The sequence below is a fragment of the Chlamydotis macqueenii genome, chromosome 11 (assembly GCF_036417535.1).
Source record: "Chlamydotis macqueenii isolate bChlMac1 chromosome 11, bChlMac1.mat, whole genome shotgun sequence".
NCBI classification, from domain to species: domain Eukaryota; kingdom Metazoa; phylum Chordata; class Aves; order Otidiformes; family Otididae; genus Chlamydotis; species Chlamydotis macqueenii.
Window position 1 is genome coordinate 6103886 of NC_141566.1, and position 17679 is coordinate 6121564.

At 36.2% G+C, this 17679-nt stretch overlaps 1 protein-coding gene across 1 annotated transcript in view; it reads left to right on the forward strand.

Annotated features, from left to right (window-relative positions):
• The window catches only part of THOC2 (THO complex subunit 2), a 51093-nt gene that overhangs the window by 26097 nt on the left and 7317 nt on the right, over positions 1-17679 (forward strand). The window contains exons 18-34 of the mRNA XM_086756146.1: positions 475-568; positions 1011-1091; positions 1372-1468; positions 3255-3372; positions 4151-4330; positions 4782-4946; positions 5645-5920; positions 6373-6514; positions 8499-8656; positions 10032-10160; positions 10666-10797; positions 10885-11069; positions 11816-12000; positions 12304-12406; positions 12783-13219; positions 14080-14138; positions 15709-15744. Of these exons, the coding sequence (XP_086612272.1) occupies positions 475-568; positions 1011-1091; positions 1372-1468; positions 3255-3372; positions 4151-4330; positions 4782-4946; positions 5645-5920; positions 6373-6514; positions 8499-8656; positions 10032-10160; positions 10666-10797; positions 10885-11069; positions 11816-12000; positions 12304-12406; positions 12783-13219; positions 14080-14138; positions 15709-15744 (2577 nt within the window). The remainder of the gene's footprint in view (positions 1-474; positions 569-1010; positions 1092-1371; positions 1469-3254; positions 3373-4150; positions 4331-4781; positions 4947-5644; positions 5921-6372; positions 6515-8498; positions 8657-10031; positions 10161-10665; positions 10798-10884; positions 11070-11815; positions 12001-12303; positions 12407-12782; positions 13220-14079; positions 14139-15708; positions 15745-17679) is intronic.

Below are 17679 nucleotides of genomic sequence, written 5' to 3' on the forward strand. Positions count from 1 at the left end.
CTGTAATACACACACATGCGTGTGTGTCATATACCAAATAGAATATTCTAAAATTTATTTAATACAGTTTACTTGTATTCTTTCATGACCTAGGTTCATTTTTTAACATAGTCTTTTATTATTATAAGTAGCAGTAGAAACTCTTACTGCTGAGGTTTAGGATTCTTAAGAAATCTTAGGAAAAAAGAGTGAAATGTTTTTGTTGTTTTATTTTCTGATAATTGAAAAGAAAAATAATTACACAGAATTGTTTCTACATGTTAGAGACATATTTCACTGATATCTCTAAGGTACTAAATAAATTAATGAGATTACCTATTGCTTTGAACGTGACTTAGGACCTTCTGAAAAATTAATTTCAAAGGATGTTTTGTCTAGGTTTTGAAGACAAGCACTGTTAAACTGTTTTGATGCATTATGTGAAAGATAAGGGATATTGTTCCTGTTTAGCTGAATGTCTTTTGTAACTTTCAGATTTTATCACAAATACAAAAATACGATAACTTAATAACTCCGGTGGTTGATTCACTGAAATACCTCACTTCGCTGAACTACGATGTCTTGGCATGTATCCTTTTATGTAAATCAATAGGTCTAGTTCCTGAAAAACTTGCAGTTGTAGCCAGATTAAATCTGTTGTACGTGAGTAAATACTATCTTCTGTTGTTTCCTGTTCTTGCTACTTTTTGCTGGAAATCACAGTCAGGTTTGCAAATACCTTTGCATTCTTAGTGGGTTACAGAACCCACTATATTTGTTCTTTCACCCTATGAAAATTATACTTTATTTTTAAGACGTTTTTTAGTACTTCCACTCTGTTCTTGAAGGCATAGTGATCCTGTAAATAATGAGGTAAATACTGTTTTTTAAGTAGTAATTTCTTTCATTATTTTATTTTTTCGTACCATAACTATGTTAGTGGATCCCCTATATCATGCTTGCTATACTTGGTCTGTGTAACTTTTGTTTTTGCAAATAGAGGAAAAATATACTCTTTAACTCCACTAAAGACTGTATCATTGAAGCTCTGGCAAACCCTGAGAAGGAGAGAATGAAGCATGATGACACTACAATCTCGAGCTGGCTGCAGAGTTAGTATTCTTGTTTTATTGATTACATTAATGTTTAAAATACTTCACCTTCCCTATGATCTACCATACTATTGATCATTATGATCAATATTTCACTTGGATCAACCAGCTAATTTTTTAAATGAAACAGAGAGCTGGCAAGCTTAATCAATAGGAAAATATTTTATTATTTATATTACAAAAATACATGTATTGTTAACATTCCACATATATCTGTTAATGCTTATTTTATGATTAGTATCTCGTGAGCTGCAGTCACAGCTGTTTCTCCTTGCTTTAGGTCTGGCTAGCTTTTGTGGTGCAGTTTTCCGAAAATACCCGATTGAACTTGCTGGTCTACTTCAGTATGTAGCCAACCAACTGAAAGCTGGGAAAAGGCAAGTCTTGCAGAACTGATCTTTATAAACTCAATTTTTAGAATGTATTATTTGAGTGTTTGCTGATACATGAGTGCTTGAGGTAGCAATTACTCTGGTAGTGGTAAGACTCCATTCCTAGTACCAGGAAGGTTAAGAAATTTAAATAGCAGATAGAAAAATATCCTCTTTTGTACATTATTCTTCGTCTAATTATATCGCTGTGACACGTTATTTTTGAAGTACTGATTTTTCGTCTGTAACTAACTTTAATACAGTTTTCTTAATAACTGACCAGGCAGGGGGAGAAACACTGCTGGTCTGTAATACTGTCATAGAAATTATTGTATATTGTTTAAAAAAATGTCTGTGATGTAAAAAGATGTGACTGTTACAGTTTTATTTTTTTCTTTCTCGTAATGTATTCTCTGCAGGGATGCCTCTTAACATTTCAATACTATTTTAAATACTTTTTCCAGTTTATTTAATGGAGGTTGAGTTGCTTCTTGATATGTCAATTTTAATCATAACTCAAAAAAATTTAAACAAGGTTTGCAAATTGAATCTTCCTTTTCCTTTTGTCCTTCCATTGTCATCACTTAGTATCATTGTTTCATTTATTTATTTAATTTTAATGTGTTGTTTTTATCACGTAGGTGAGTATCAACTTTTTTCTATTGCAAACCCCTATATGCTTACTAAAAGACACCTTACCAATGGAGATAATGCAGCATGTTATTTTAGGGAATTTATGTTATGAAATTAGTTCTTCCCTTCACTGCAATGTAGACAATCAGTCTCATGTCCTCCCTTGTCCCCAATTTGTTTTGTATTCTGATGATGGTACAATCACTTTGAGCTACAGAGGAAGGGTAAGTAATGTTTCTTGTCTTTCCCCAGCATTAAGACTTTAAGTATTTTGAAGAAAAAACAAGTCACTTTTAATATTCAGTTTAGTATTTGGGTTCATAGAACTAAAATGGATTTACCACTGTGACCAGTTCCATAGGAGGACTGGAGTATTCAAGTATTTGAACTGGAGTACGTGCTGGTATTGCATACTTCCTAGAGGGAAAACATGCTTATGGTTGGAACAGCAAACAAAAATATAAAACTTTGTTTTGGAGGGCATGGGTCAGGTCAACACTTTATATAAGTAGGTCACACAAATTTCAGAAATTACTGGAAAGTATTGCTGATTTGAATGATCATGGTACAATTTTCTATACTTCTCTTGAGGAAAAGCCGTTGCTCTTCCAGAGTTCAGAGCAGGAAGTAAAGCCCAATTACTGGAGCGTTTTGTATATTCTGTGTTTTAAGTAAAAAATGTTTTCCTTGTTCCAAATAACCTCTCCAGATTAATTTTGCCAGTAAATTTCTATAGCTGTGTACTATTACAGAATTTTACTTAAAAATGTAAAATATTCTATATGCATGAAATAACTGTATAGATACAGTTGCATGTAAAACAAGAAAATGGAGCATTAAACTTTGACTTGTTGACATTTAATAGCACCACACTTGCTATTATTTTCAAAAACAATGAAATTGTTCTGAAGGGGTTCTGAAATCCAACTGTTGAATGCCTGCATTGCTTTTAAGTATTAACTTAACTTGCAGTAAAGAAATCCTTGTGCACTTGGCGTACTAATCTCTTCTTTAGAAAAAGAATTAAAATGTTACTTGTTTTAAAGTGCATCATAGTGGTGTGTTCTACTATATATTGAATGTTATAGCTTCCATTTCTTAAACAACTTTTCTTATTTTTACTCCATTTTTCTGGTTTTTTTTTTTTTTTTCTGTGCAGCTTTGATTTGCTTATTTTAAAGGAGGTAGTACAGAAAATGGCAGGGATAGAAATTACAGAAGAAATGACAATGGAACAATTGGAAGCCATGACTGGTGGAGAACAACTAAAAGCTGAGGTGTGTTTGTGTTAAGTTTAATTAATAATGACTATTACTTATTAATGGTGGTTCTAAAGACTCTAACTCATGAAGTCTGGCAGCTTAGAAAGGTGTTACTGCTTTCATCAGAGTGCTTCCCACTCCATTGAGATTAGAAGCCTTGCAAACAGGCGGCCAAGACTGTGTACATGAGCCTTAATTGTTGTGCTTCACAGCATCTTGTATTAATGAAAGCAGCCTTCATTATCCAGTGTTATATGACAGACCTGCGAATTATAGCAGCCAGTGAGCTTGTACCTCGTGCAGTCCTGCTATTTTAGCCCTGCTCTGGGGGTAGAAGCTCCCTGTTGAGTGGAGTAACATATTAAACCATTTTAAGAGCTAAAACTGTGCAACCTTGGCGTCAAAGACCTAGTTGAGTCTGACGTAGACTCACCTCTCTAGGGAGTTGAGTAACCTTAATCAGAACTAAAATCTGAAATGCCCGTATTGAGCAGAAAAGAGACTTTGAGCAGATCACAGCAGACGAAGTCTAAAATGCGGTGTCATGATGCCTGAGCTGAGGTGTCACTCTTTATTTACTGTGTAAAAGACTAATTAATAGCATACAAGACTAATTAGTTTCTGATTCTTATATACATACATTGCAGTACAGGATCCAGAGGGAGAGTTTTATTGATCGACAGGAAACTGTATTGATGTTAATTCATCAGTATTTCTTCAGTAAGAAGCATAAATGATTTCCATTTGTGATGCGCTGTTTTCAAACTTGGGTAACTTTTTCTGTACTGTGCAGGGTGGATACTTTGGCCAAATCAGGAATACAAAAAAATCTTCTCAGAGATTGAAAGATGCATTATTGGACCATGATCTTGCCCTTCCACTGTGCCTGCTCATGGCTCAGCAGAGAAATGGTGTGATCTTTCAAGAGGGAGGGGAAAAACATCTGAAGCTGGTGGGAAAACTGTATGATCAGGCAAGTAAAAACACTTATATTTATAAGAACCTCTCCTTTTCTTTGGTAACTTCTAGCCTATCAGCACAATATTTAAGAATTCCACACAATAAGTACAAATATACAAGATTTTTTTTTTTAAAGAAGCAGCCTGAATTCTTTTGCTGCCTTAGGCAGTAGGAGCTAGTTTCATTCCGTTCTATTAGAACAGAATGCTATTACAGACAGTTCTACTGACTTTTGTAGGGCTTTTATTTTTTTTTTTCTAGGTGTAGGTAAAGTTGAGTCAGCATTGAGTGACAGAAGTATGTGGCGTGGAAAATTTACCATCTCTTCCCCCATGAGAAAATTCTTGCTATACTGTGTGTTGTTAACTTTAAAAAAATATATATATATACTTTCAAGCTCTCACTGACTTTACTTTTGAAGGAAATTACACCGTTGGCTAACTCTTTGTGTCTTTCACATGTAGTGCCATGACACCCTGGTACAATTTGGTGGATTTTTAGCATCCAATCTAAGCACAGAGGATTACATTAAGCGAGTGCCTTCTATTGACGTTCTCTGTAATGAGTTTCACACACCTCATGATGCTGCATTTTTCCTCTCAAGACCAATGTATGCACACCATATTTCAGTAAGTAGAACTCTTCTGTTTGCCTGCTGTTAGCGCTGCTATATTACGTGTTATTAGTATTGGTGTTAGGTTCCTGCTGAAGTTAAGTCTGGTGAGTAAAACTTGCAGAAGCTTTATTTGTGGAGGTACAAAAAGAAGCTGTGGGCTGGCACAGGTTGTCCTTTACCTTCATAGAAAATATGGCCCATGTGTCATCTTTCACACAACTGGCAGAAGTTGCATCTAATGAAGTAATCTCTCCTGGTGATTTGGATGATCAGTAGGAGATGTCTCCCTCCCTATTCCCCAAAATGCGTAAGCTCGTCTGCAGATGTTTTAGATAGATAATTTGCTGTGGAGGAAAATGTTGCAGCTGCCAAAAAGTGTGGTACCTTGGGAAGTGTCAGAAATAAATTTGTCTCTGCATCTAAAATGTTAAATATTGAGAGGAGTTTTTACTTGGTGTAGTGTAATATGTTACTATAACAACAGGTAGCAGCATCAGTGAAGAAAGATAAATCCATCCAATACGGATAAGTACTAAAAGTTCTGCGTAATGTTCCTCAGTGCTTGATTTACCTAAATGCCACTTCATGTGTGCAAGGTTATATAGAAGGATTTTTGAGAAAAGGTAAATTATATTGCAAAAGTTAAATATTTTTTTATCTTTGTAAACAATATAATTTAATTTTTCTTTTTTTTTTTTTTTTTATCCACAGTCAAAGTATGATGAACTAAAAAAAGCTGAGAAGGGAAATAAACAACAGCACAAAGTTCACAAATACATTACATCATGTGAGCTGGTGATGGCTCCTGTTCATGATGCTGTGATTTCTCTGCACCTTCCCAAGGTTTGGGATGACATCAGTCCTCAGTTTTATGCTACATTCTGGTCTTTGACAATGTATGACCTTGCCGTCCCACACAGTAGCTATGACAGAGAAGTCAATAAACTTAAAGTCCAGATGAAAGCCATAGATGACAATCAGGAAATGGTATGTTTACATAATTTTACATTCCAGTTTAAACTTTCTAACCTTGGAATACCTCTTTTTTTTTTTTTTTTTTTTTTTTTTTTTTTTGTGTGTGTGTGTGAAATCTTTTATTAAGGTCATTTAGATCTGGAAGGTTTTATGTCATCTGATTAATCCATTCTGATTTGTCACATTCACATAGTTTGGATTGACTTTTACTTATAACTCCTGCATTAAAAGCACCAGTGGCTTCACTAAGTGAAAAGTACTGGAAAAATCTGTGTTTCAGAAAGCATTGACACCTGTATCTGTTGTTTAGCTGTTCACTTTTGTCTTCAGTCAGCCAGCTGATTACTAGAGCAGAACATTTAGTGAAAGATTTTCAGGTGTTCTTTACCATTATTGGGAATTTAATTGCTCTATGTATAGCAAGTGCTGTATAATACTAAATGAGTTGCATTGACATTTTATAGCCTCCAAATAAAAAGAAAAAAGAAAAAGAACGTTGCACAGCTCTTCAGGACAAACTCCTTGAAGAGGAGAAGAAGCAATTGGAGCATGTGCAGAGGGTTCTACAGAGACTGAAACTCGAGAAGGATAACTGGCTTCTGGCAAGTAAGTGTGTGTAGGGAGAACATTGTGCATGTTTCTGTAGTCAGCTTGCACTAATATTCTTAATATTGATTTCAAAATTTGATCTCTTTATGTGTTGAGGTTTCTTAGCAAGAAACTTTCTAATTAGAATGTGATGTGTCTTTGCTGTGAATGCCAAGTAGTTGGTTTTCAGGGAGATGTTTTGTTTGTTTCTTGCCATGTCAAGACCTTTTAAATATTGCACTAATTTAGGACATAAATAAGAGATTGACCAGTTCAGAGGAAAGTTGTAATTGCAAGATGGCTTGCACTTGTTTACTGCAGTTAGAATGCTGCTAAGTTAGGATAATTGCTACACTGCAAGAAATAGGCACGTAAACTCTCAATGTGTGGTTTGAGCTAACGTACTTTGTTTGAATCCTATCATTAGGAGCAATATGCCAGTATTTGGGTGGTAACATAAACCCCATTCCAATGACAAGATAAGTATTGTGCCAGCCTAACAGCACCACCAAATGCAACAACATGCAGATGTTTCATATGGCAGATATGCAAGAGACAACAAATTTTTTTCTCTGACAAAGCCTCTGTAATGTTTCATATTGACTGTGAACTCTACTGGTATGGTTAATGTGAAATGTTTTTCTCTGGTCAGTTTTCTTCTCTGGAAGAACTTTCAGTTTGTAACTGGAAGTAGTTGTTCGTCTGTCCCAAGGAGCCTAGCATAAACCACTGGAAAAGCGTTTTATTGTCCGACTCATGTAAGATACGCCCAACTGATTTAATGAAGAAACATTGACAGTTAAATCAAGAAAGGTTATTCCCTGTAAATATTTATGTACTGGTACGGACAGCTGATGAGCTACATGAAACTACTGGTTGAAAAATTGCTACCTGGACTGAAGCTTGGTCTAGAGCTGACTGATAAATTTATCTGCTTAAGGAAGCACACAAAAGTGTGTAGAAAATGGTTTGTGTAGGTGTGTTCTGTATGTAAACGTGTACTCTTAATACAGGCGTTTGTGGGATACGGGGAATGTTGTTGTCTCTTGAGCGCTCAGGCTTCAGCTGCAAGAAGTTTCCTAGCATGGCATCTGGAGAAAAGCTTAACTTTTTTCAGCAGTTTCCCAATGAAAGAAATGACCTATAATTGTGCTACATGAGGAAATTGAACAGCACATCCACTGTAATAATATTTTTTTAATTATTATTTTTAAAAATTTATTAATTTTTTTAAGACTGGCATCTTGTGTAGGTACTTTTGGTAGAGTGGTTATATCATTGAGTAGGTTAATTTCTGGCAGGTTAAGTAGACTGGTAGTTTTAACAATCAGAAACTAGCTATTCTGACTGCTTACTTGCTTTACTTTTACATTTTTGAAGTAACACACACTTGATTTTTCTATGAACTGTGATTCGCTTTGTTTACTGGTTTTTTTTTTTTTAAAGTGTCACAGACTTGTTACAACCTTTCAGGGGTAGATACTAAAAATAAATAAAAATGAACATAAAATTTTGAGTTAAGTAAAAGCTGACAGTCCTTTCTTGAACAAGCTTTATTCCAAGAGCATCACAGAATTGAAGCAGTTCTAAGACAACCAAGCTGAAAGTCAGCCCCATCTAGAAAGGAGAAAAATAGTGTTCTAGAGAAGTGGCAGGTGGCATTCATTTCACTAATGTGCAGAATTTGAGCAGTTGGAGAAGCTTATCAAATTTTTTTCTGAACCTGTTTTTTCCCCCACTGTGTAATAGTTTTATTTCCTATTGGGAAAATTCTTCTGCAACCCCCTTCCTACAATCCCCACCATCCTCAAAGAATTAGGCTTATTTTCGCTTTTTCTGAGCAATGCCAAAGATATGACTGGAATACAAGTGACCTAATGTACAAACTCGAGAATATGGGTGTGTGATACTTAACTACTCACGAAAAGAGTAGTTGAGTGTTAAGCCATTAACTTTCTTTCTTTTCTTCTTTTTTCTTCTCTCAACTTCTTTGTTTCTGAAGAGTCTACCAAGAACGAGACTATTACAAAATTTTTGCAGTTATGTATATTTCCTCGATGCATTTTTTCGGCAATCGATGCAGTTTATTGTGCTCACTTTGTAGAACTGGTGCATCAGCAAAAAACACCCAACTTTTCCACGCTTCTCTGCTATGACAGAGTAAGTAGCTAGAACTGTATGTGTGTGTACTTAATTGCTATTCTGAGCATGCAAAACTAGTATCCCCCCTGCCTCCCAAAAGAGGTAAACAAAGTTATTTGCCTACATTTAATTCTAGAATCTCTGATAATCAAAAGTTCCCTTTTGTACTTCAGATTCTGCAAACCAAGTTTTCCTAGAACTTCAGGGGTTTATTTGAAAAAAAATTCAGTTTTGGTTTACCCTAACGAGGCTAGAGTTTCAGAGCAATGTCATTGGCGGACACGGGAGTGGCATTCAGGTTTTGCAACCTTCCAGTGGTCTGCATTTCTGTGGCCTCATCTAACCGTCCTGTTTTAGCTGTGTGTGCCCTCCTCCTGTAGTGTCAGCTTTCTTATGTCTGCCTCCCCACAAGCAGCATCCTGAGGACTGGTCTGACCCTTGCGACTGGTGCTACGGACAGTGGGCTCATTTGTATCACTGCTGAGACCTGGGAAAGGCCTCCTATGGTGACATGCGGAGTGCTTTTTGATCAGTAGCAGCCTCACTTTCTGGGTCAAACAGGACAGTTGGAGGAGGCATTTGTTAGTCGGTTCTCACTGTTCATACAGCCATTCTTTTTTTCTCCTGTGGAGGAAAAAAAGATGAGAATGTAGATGGAAGAACCTTGCAGGATGCATTCAGCTCCAGCAGTACCAGCTGACTGTACTGTTCCGCGTTATCAGAACCATTTTCACACTTACTGCTGCAAGAAGTGAAATTGTTAAGTTAGTGCATCATCTGTACACTTTTAATAGATTTGACTGAGCTTTGATTAAAAGGATGTATATGGGACTGTATCGTAAAAAAATAACGGTGAAGATTGTTTTCATATGAACAGTCAATTAAGATTGTCTGGTTTCCTTTGAGATGAGACATTTGAAGTAGGTATCTGCTTTGAATTCATGGCTCCAGAAAAGCATTCTTACTCACATACTCAGTCCATATTCTAGGTAACAAAAAGCAGGCAATCGCATGGGCTGTATCTGATGAACCTGTACAGGCCAGGAAAAAAAAATCCTTTTGCATCAGCTTGGCTAGGTGTTTACTTCTACCTGCTCAAATAAATTATTAATTTGAAAAGAAAACAGTTATATGCCAATGAAGACACATTTCAACTCTGGAAAACTGTCAGAGCAGCTATATATAGTGCTTAGATTTTGGGCTAAATGTGAAGGACCAGCAGTTGGGTCATAGTCTTGAAAACAGACTGAGAATATTTTAGAAGAGATCTCCTTTATATTTAGAAACCAACTTAATGATGGTTTAGATGAGAGAAGCTTCAAATTCTTGTTCATTCTTGTTCCTTTCGTAACTCACTAAAGTCGTTGTAACGTTTTATTATTGTTATTCACAGGTTTTCTCTGATATTATATATACAGTTGCAAGTTGCACTGAGAATGAAGCTAGTAGATATGGCAGGTTTTTATGCTGTATGCTGGAGACTGTGACTAGATGGCACAGCGACAGAGTCATATATGAAAAGGTATGTGAAGTGACTAAAATGAGTTTGCTCATTTGAGAATGTGTAATGGGCACTTGTGTAATTTGGCCCAATAAAAATGGATTTAGTGAAGTCGTTAGATTTAAAAACACTGACTGAATTTTTCTGATAGTGTAATCTTGAATTTGAGTTTCTGTAATTCATGTAGTTTTAATAGAAGTAATTTTGTATGGTGTTAAAAAATATACTGGCTAAAAAAATCTTACATTTCTGGTTCTTTTGTAGCTTGTCTTGAAGATAATTTAGTGATCATATGGAAGCTCTCATAATACTCCTTGCAAAACCTAGTTAAATTACAGTAATTTTTCTCTCACCCACAACTAAGATTTAAGCTTTTTAAAAAAAGTATTTGTGTAAGTCTTGTAAAGTATGATCACGTCTTTAGCAGAATCAGTGAAAAAGTGCTTCATATTAACTTTTGCAGAATTGTTTTTATGCTTCCTGAAAAATACATATTATATATTTTTTTTCTTTTATGCACGTGTAGGAATGTGGCAACTATCCAGGCTTCCTAACTATTTTACGAGCAACTGGATTTGATGGTGGAAATAAAGCTGATCAATTGGATTATGAGAATTTTAGACATGTGGTACACAAATGGCACTATAAATTAACTAAGGTAAAAAAAGATGCCAAAAACCTTAGGCTTTTGGAAGCTTTAATTAAAAAAAAACAACAAGTTCATTAGATCTAATTTGTGTTCTAGGCTTCTGTGCACTGCCTTGAAACAGGTGAATATACACATATCAGAAATATCCTGATTGTCCTGACCAAAATCCTTCCGTGGTATCCTAAAGTGCTGAACCTGGGCCAAGCCTTGGAAAGAAGAGTACACAAGATATGTCAGGAAGAGAAAGAGAAGAGACCTGATCTATATGCATTGGCTATGGGGTAACAACACCTTACTTTAAGAAAGTGGTTAAAAGTGGATCCTGAAAGGCTTCTAAAGACTCGGAACTGTTACAGTCCTAACATTTGATTTTTACCTTATCACAGAAGATTCCGCTATCCTCCATCTCAGGGCTGGCAGTGTGAATGAAAATTTTCATTTTGTGCTGGATGATGGCTAATTTACTTTACGAGACTGTAGTAAAGCACTATAAATAGTAAAGATTTCCGATCACAAGAGCGTAGCTTAATTTTAGAGAAATAGTATAGCAGCGAGTAGATAGGAGGGTGAGTAAAATGAAGAAAGCCAAGGGCTATTGATGCAAGACTACTTAGATTTTGAAAGTTTACATGATTCTAAAATGCGTAGTTATGTTTTACATCTTTCCATGATGAATGCAGAATCATCCATGTATGCTTGAGGGGCGATTCAGGTTGCCCTAACAGTTCTAAGTTTTGTCAGTATACTGTTTCTTCTGTGTGTTTGGCAGGTGTGTGTGTGGTGGTGAAGACGGTGTGGAGGTAGGGCTGCTTCTGTGTCTCGTGGGTTTTCTGTTTGTTGTTTTGGGTTTTTTTTTTTTTTTTTTTTTTCTTTTGAGCTCTTTGATAAAGGTGAAAGAAACTGCACATCAGTTGGGGAAAACTGTGAAATAAATAACAGATCAACTGTTAGATTAGATCCTTATTTAAAATTCAACTCATGTTTTGCTTTATGTTTGTGCATATTTAACAATCTGTGCGACTTGCAGCTATTCTGGGCAGTTGAAAAGTAGGAAGCCTTTCATGATACCTGAAAATGAATTCCACCACAAAGACCCACCTGCCAGGAATGCTGTAGCTGCAACAGTACAGAATGGGCCAGGTGGTGCTGGAATGCCTACATCTCTCACAATAAATACAGTTAGACTGGAAGAAAGCACTACTGAGGAGACTGGTAAACAAACCTATGATTATTCTTTGTTTATTTTTAGTAGAATCTTTCTGACATTATAGGCTACTCTCTCAAAATTTGGCTTATTAAACTGAAAAGAAAAAAATCTAAATGCGATGCTCAATAGGGTCAATGTACGTTCTTTATTTTTAGTCGGTTTTGCGAGAGTGTAGTGCATTTAACTACCTGCATTTAACTAATAGTTCCACATGATTTCGTATGAATATGCTTAGGTACTTGTTTTATTTTAGCCAGTAGGATGCATGTTAACGTGTTGAAATAAAGCTGTTCTTTTTTTTCTAAAAGATAAACTAAAGGAGAAGTCTCAGGGTGTGGTGAAAGTTATTAATAAAGCAGTCAACGCTACACCGAAGGTGACAACAAGCAATGGAAACACTGCTTCTAATAGGTGAGAAAAACTCTGACATTCTGTTTTCTTCCTTTCAAACCATAGAATTATACTTGAAACTGACCTGCCATTTTTACTTTAAAGTTCCATATAAATTGTTTCAGTTTCTTCCAAGTTTAATGAATTAGATTATTTTTTCCAATATACATAGCTGTACTGCTCTGACGCTGTTGTTAGATGCATTCCATTTTAGCTAAATTAAGATAAAACAAATGACAACATTTGCTTGTTGCTGTTCTGATAAAGAGCCAGCAAATTTGAAATCTGACAGTACTGCTTCAGGAGTTTCTATCAGACCATCAGAAGTAAAAGTTTTGTGACAAAACTAGAGCTGGTTTTGCATGCATGCTAATTGGCCTTTTTATTTTTGATGCAGCAAAATTATTAAAGAGAAAGATGATAAAGAAAAAAGTGGGAAGGAAAAAGATAAAGAAAAAAAAGAGAAGACTCCAGCTGCCACTCCAGAGATGAAGGCACTTGGCAAGGATGGGAAAGATAAACCAAAGGAAGAACGGGCAAACAAAGAAGATAAAGCAAGAGAGATCAAGGAGAAGACGCCTAAATCTGACAAAGAGAAGGAAAAAGTCAAGAAAGAAGAAAAAGCTTCGAAAGAAGAAAAATCCAAGACAGTTGTTACCATCGTTGAGTCAAAGTCAACTGCAGAAAAGGAGAGAGAAAAGGAGCCGTCCAGAGAAAGAGATGTAGCGAAGGAAATGAAATCCAAGGAAAATGCTAAAGGAGGAGAAAAGATGCCAGTAGCTGGGTCCTTGAAGTCACCTGTTCCCCGATCAGAAACATCAGAATCTGAAAGGGGTAAGTTTGCATATTCAATTTCTGTTCTCATCTAGAAAAATAGAACGCGAGATAGAATTGCCATATAATAGCTAGCATCTTGGCATTGGCTTTTAAATACAGTTGACGTCTACAGTAGGTAGTTAGGATATTCCAGAAGGTGAACTGTGTGAATGTGTGGACTCCCTGTGTCTTCAGTGAGTGCTCATTTTCATAAAGCCTATCATTTTTCAGTGTAAGTTGTAAGTGGTCTTTTATTAAAATGTATTTGTATAACTGTGGCCTTGCAAGTTTTGCAAAAAGTTAACACAAAAGCCTCAAGAGTGTACTGAGAGTTTTGTCATAACCTTTGAATTAAAAGACAGCAGTGGATGGGGAAGATGTAGGCCTTTGTGTCCTTAAGAAGGACACAGTAGGCTTTATCAGTTCCTTCTTATATTAAGGATTAAGAAATCCTTAATGTTAATATTTTAAGTTCTTAGAATCTGAGGCTGATGTTGAGTTTTGTACTTACACTGCTTAAGGCAAACCAAGTAAAGGAGGATTGTAATGCTTTTCATTGGGTTCACTTCTTTGGGATCTTCATAGCAACTCTGAAATTCAGATACAGACTTACATAAAATGGAAGTTGGAAATGAGCATAATCTTGCAGCAGTTTTTCACATTACGCTTGTCGTAGTTCAGCCCACTTTTCCTGCAGACTCTCATGAAGAGGGTCAAGGCATGCTGGTAACTCTAGATAGCTTCAGAAAACCAAAATTCACATAGTGGGAAGATTTGAATTCTATCTTAAGTTATTTTGTTACTTCAGAAAGCCATATTATTAGATTATCTTCTTTTAAGTGTGTTTTAATAATGCTATTGTTCTTTTCTTTCCTCAGAACAAAAACGCCGCAAAGTTGATACACATTCTTCTCCGTCACATTCCTCAACAGTAAAGGTTAGTATAGCCTGAGGAAGGCAGCACCCATGTTAGGCTCACAAGTTTGGGATGCCAATGTTCGACTTCCTTCAAGTTTTGTGCCAAGTATACACTGGAGCCACTGGAGGTTTTATGTTGCATTACAAAATGCATTCCTTTTCTTTATTGGCGGACTGTCTTTTTTTCTATAAAAATATTTTTAATTGACCAAAATAACGCTTCAAGGACCTAGCACAAATTTTGTAAATAGTATTTGGAAATGGCAAGAAAATTTTTACACAGAAGTGCCTCTGTTTTAAGCAGTCAGTTTTTTTGGAGTGCAATGGTAGCTACAAGCAAATGAGTCTTTGCAGCAGAGTGGAGCATATTTTTCTGCACTTCTATTGAAGAATCTATAGCACTGAAGATTCCTGGATCATACGGGATGTACGATACCTCTGAATTCATCAGGCTTCTTGATGAGCATCATACCGATGTGTGCCTTCTAAGGAGGAGTCTTGAAAGGAGTTCCATTTTAAAGTCTCCTTGGTGATCTGTTCTCCTGTAGTTGTGTATATTCAGTGCACATGCAGCTTCGGTTGTACCTTCCCTTCGAGGTTTGTTTATTTCCAATGGGTTCCCACCATGTTGAGCCCTGCATTACGATAAAACCAGATGTGGCAACCAAGCCTACTACCCAGCAAAGAGAAACCCCAAGCATTCAAGCGCAGCACAAAACCATGGGCGTAGCCTACTTGAAGACTCAGGGTAGCCATTCCTTGCTCCATATTTATGTTATTTCTAAACCATCTATGTTCATGGAATCTTTGAATTTGCAGTACGTTGAACATTTAAAACTGTAAGTTACTAATACTTCATCAAGAGCACTGTGACGGATTATGTGGGCCTTTAAACTTCACCATCTTACCAACTTTAGAACAAGCTTTTCTTTTTTTCTTTTTTTCTTTTTTTTTTTTTTTTTTCCCCGAAGAGTACATCTTTTTCTATGTAAGATTTACGTGAAAGATTTAGGCTAATTTTGGAGAACTCAAATACCTGTTATTAGTTTTGAGGAAGCAGGAGACAGTGGTAACTACTCAAAATGACAAAGTTTTTCTTGCCTGTTTTTTGTAAATGGCAATGTAAAGTCATTCTAGAGTCACTTCTACCACACGTAACCGGAAGTGGAGAAGAGACAGGTTTAAAAACATTTTAAAGATGTTCCACATGTCTTTCAGCTGTACTTAGTTAAGACTATTTTCTTTATATTTTTGTCTTGGCAGGATAGTGTCTTTTCACTGTTATATGAAGAATTGGGTATAAGCACATTTTGTAGTTTACTTAATAATTGGGTCTAGAGAATAGATATGACTGTCTCTCTTTTTCTTTTTTTTTTTAATTTTTTTTTATTTTTCTCCTTCCCCCTCCTTCTTTCTTTTTAAAAAAATACTGAAGTTCCTAGCTTTATTCAGTATACCGTATTAACATAACATTTATTCCAGAAGGAGTAGCTGTTTTTTGTTTCAAGGGTGTGGCCATGGTTCCCAAAGTTCCTCTGGTTTCTGAGAACTATTCCAGCTTACGTGTCATCTCCGTTCATTTTCTACAGGACAACCTCAACGAACTCAAGGACTCTTCAGCAAAGGTTTGAATCTTTTAGACACCACCAAAATTTACTTTTATATTTTGTTGCAGAGAAAACTTAACTTTTGGTCTTGTGGCAAATCCCATCAGAAAATCCAAATTCCATTCATGTAAATGTTAGTGGAATAAGAGGGGGATTCTTTCAGTCTGCTGTATAAAACCTTGTAGAGGAGAGAGGGATAGTTAGTTGGAAGCAATGTAACAAAAATCCCCTGAATTTACCATTCTATCAAGATTTTCCATAGAATCATGAATAGGTAGGACTGGAAGGGACCTTCAAAAGCCATCCAGTCCCACCCCCCTGCAAGGAGCAGGGACATCTCCAACCAGATCAGGTTGCTCAGAGCCTCGTCCAACCTGGCCTTGAACGTTTCCAGGGATGGGGCATCCACCACCTCTCTGGGCAATCTGTGCCAGTGTTCCACCACTCTCAGTCTAAAAATTTTTTTCTTAATGTCTATTCTGAATCTATTTTAAAACCATTACCCCACCATAAGGTTTCCCCGAGCTTTCTGTTCTCCAGGCTGAACAGCCCCAACTCTCAGCGTGTCCTCACAGGAGAGGTGCTCCAGCCCTCTGATCGTCTTCGTGATGTGGCTAATAGGAAATGGATCAAATCTTCTAAAGTTGCTATTAAGATTTTTGATTTATGCAGTCAGCATCAATGTGTAACTAAATAGCACAAATGTTTATCCCTTGGAAAATGCCGACCATTTGGGCTTTCTGGATAACTTACGGGTTTATCTAGGATTACTTATATTTGCTTCATTTAAAAATGCGTAATGGATTATCACTTCCTATTCTATATTTACACTGCTCTTTTACTTGTAGCTCTCTTTGTTTATATAAAGTGTTCAGAACACTTCGTTTTAATTCAAAATAGCTCTGATTTTGTAATGGACGCTTCCTGATGGGTTTTATTAATTGCATCTTTCCAGTAGTGACCATACCTACTTACAGGGAGAGTGTATATAGGAAGTATCCTTTGATTCTTACAATTGATATTATAGTGTCTATAGATTGAATCCATATACTTTCAAAAATTATTTATAAATCAGTCATGATACCTTGTCTATTTCAGGTTTTTGAAATTAGAAAACTATAATATTTGTCTTGAGCTCACATCTGTCTGAAGTTGGTATATGTTAGTCTATATAATCTTGCTTTTCCCTCCCTTATTGTATTAGTCAGGATTCAACTGCTTAATTGAAACCTTACTCAAGTTTTTATTAGTTAAACTAAATTTTTCCTTCAAACTATTTATTTTACTTCTTAACACATTGATGTGATAACCAAGCAGACAGTGGAGCTATTTGTAACTAAATGATCAACGAGCAGCTTTATTTTTCTAGTCAATTTGAAAAGTTAAATTGTAGGATTAAAAATAATGTGTTTGTATAGCCTTAGCTGGAAGTGTATTGCAGTTGTGAGATGGATTTATTGTTCAAGTGCTTGGGGGATGGAGGGGTGTCCAACCCTATCCTTCTTCTTCTAAATGCTGTTTTCTGTTCTTTCTCACTTAACAAACTAATTTTCATTCTTCAGTGCCATTCTAACAGACTTAAGGCACTTTTTGACAGTGTACCCTGTACATGGTGTAAGCCAAGTTAAATGCTCTTCTTTACTGCCATGTACTCGTTTGGGGAAAGAATGGGGTATTCAGAAGCCTGTAAGATTTGAGTTCAGCTTCCACTGAAAGTTAATACAAGTCTAGTGCTGTCGTATGCTTACAGGCTTTATTTATTCCTGACTTTGCCCAGTTTCTGGGGCCAGGCCGTTGAAAAGTTGGTTGACGTTGCAGGTTATAAAATAAATGGTGCCAGACTGGAGTTAGGTTTGTGTTCATTCTTGCCTTTGCCCAAGTTACACAACATACAACAGTGCCCAAAATTTGATATGCTTTCAGTTAGCAGCATTTCTAGAAGCAGGTTGATAA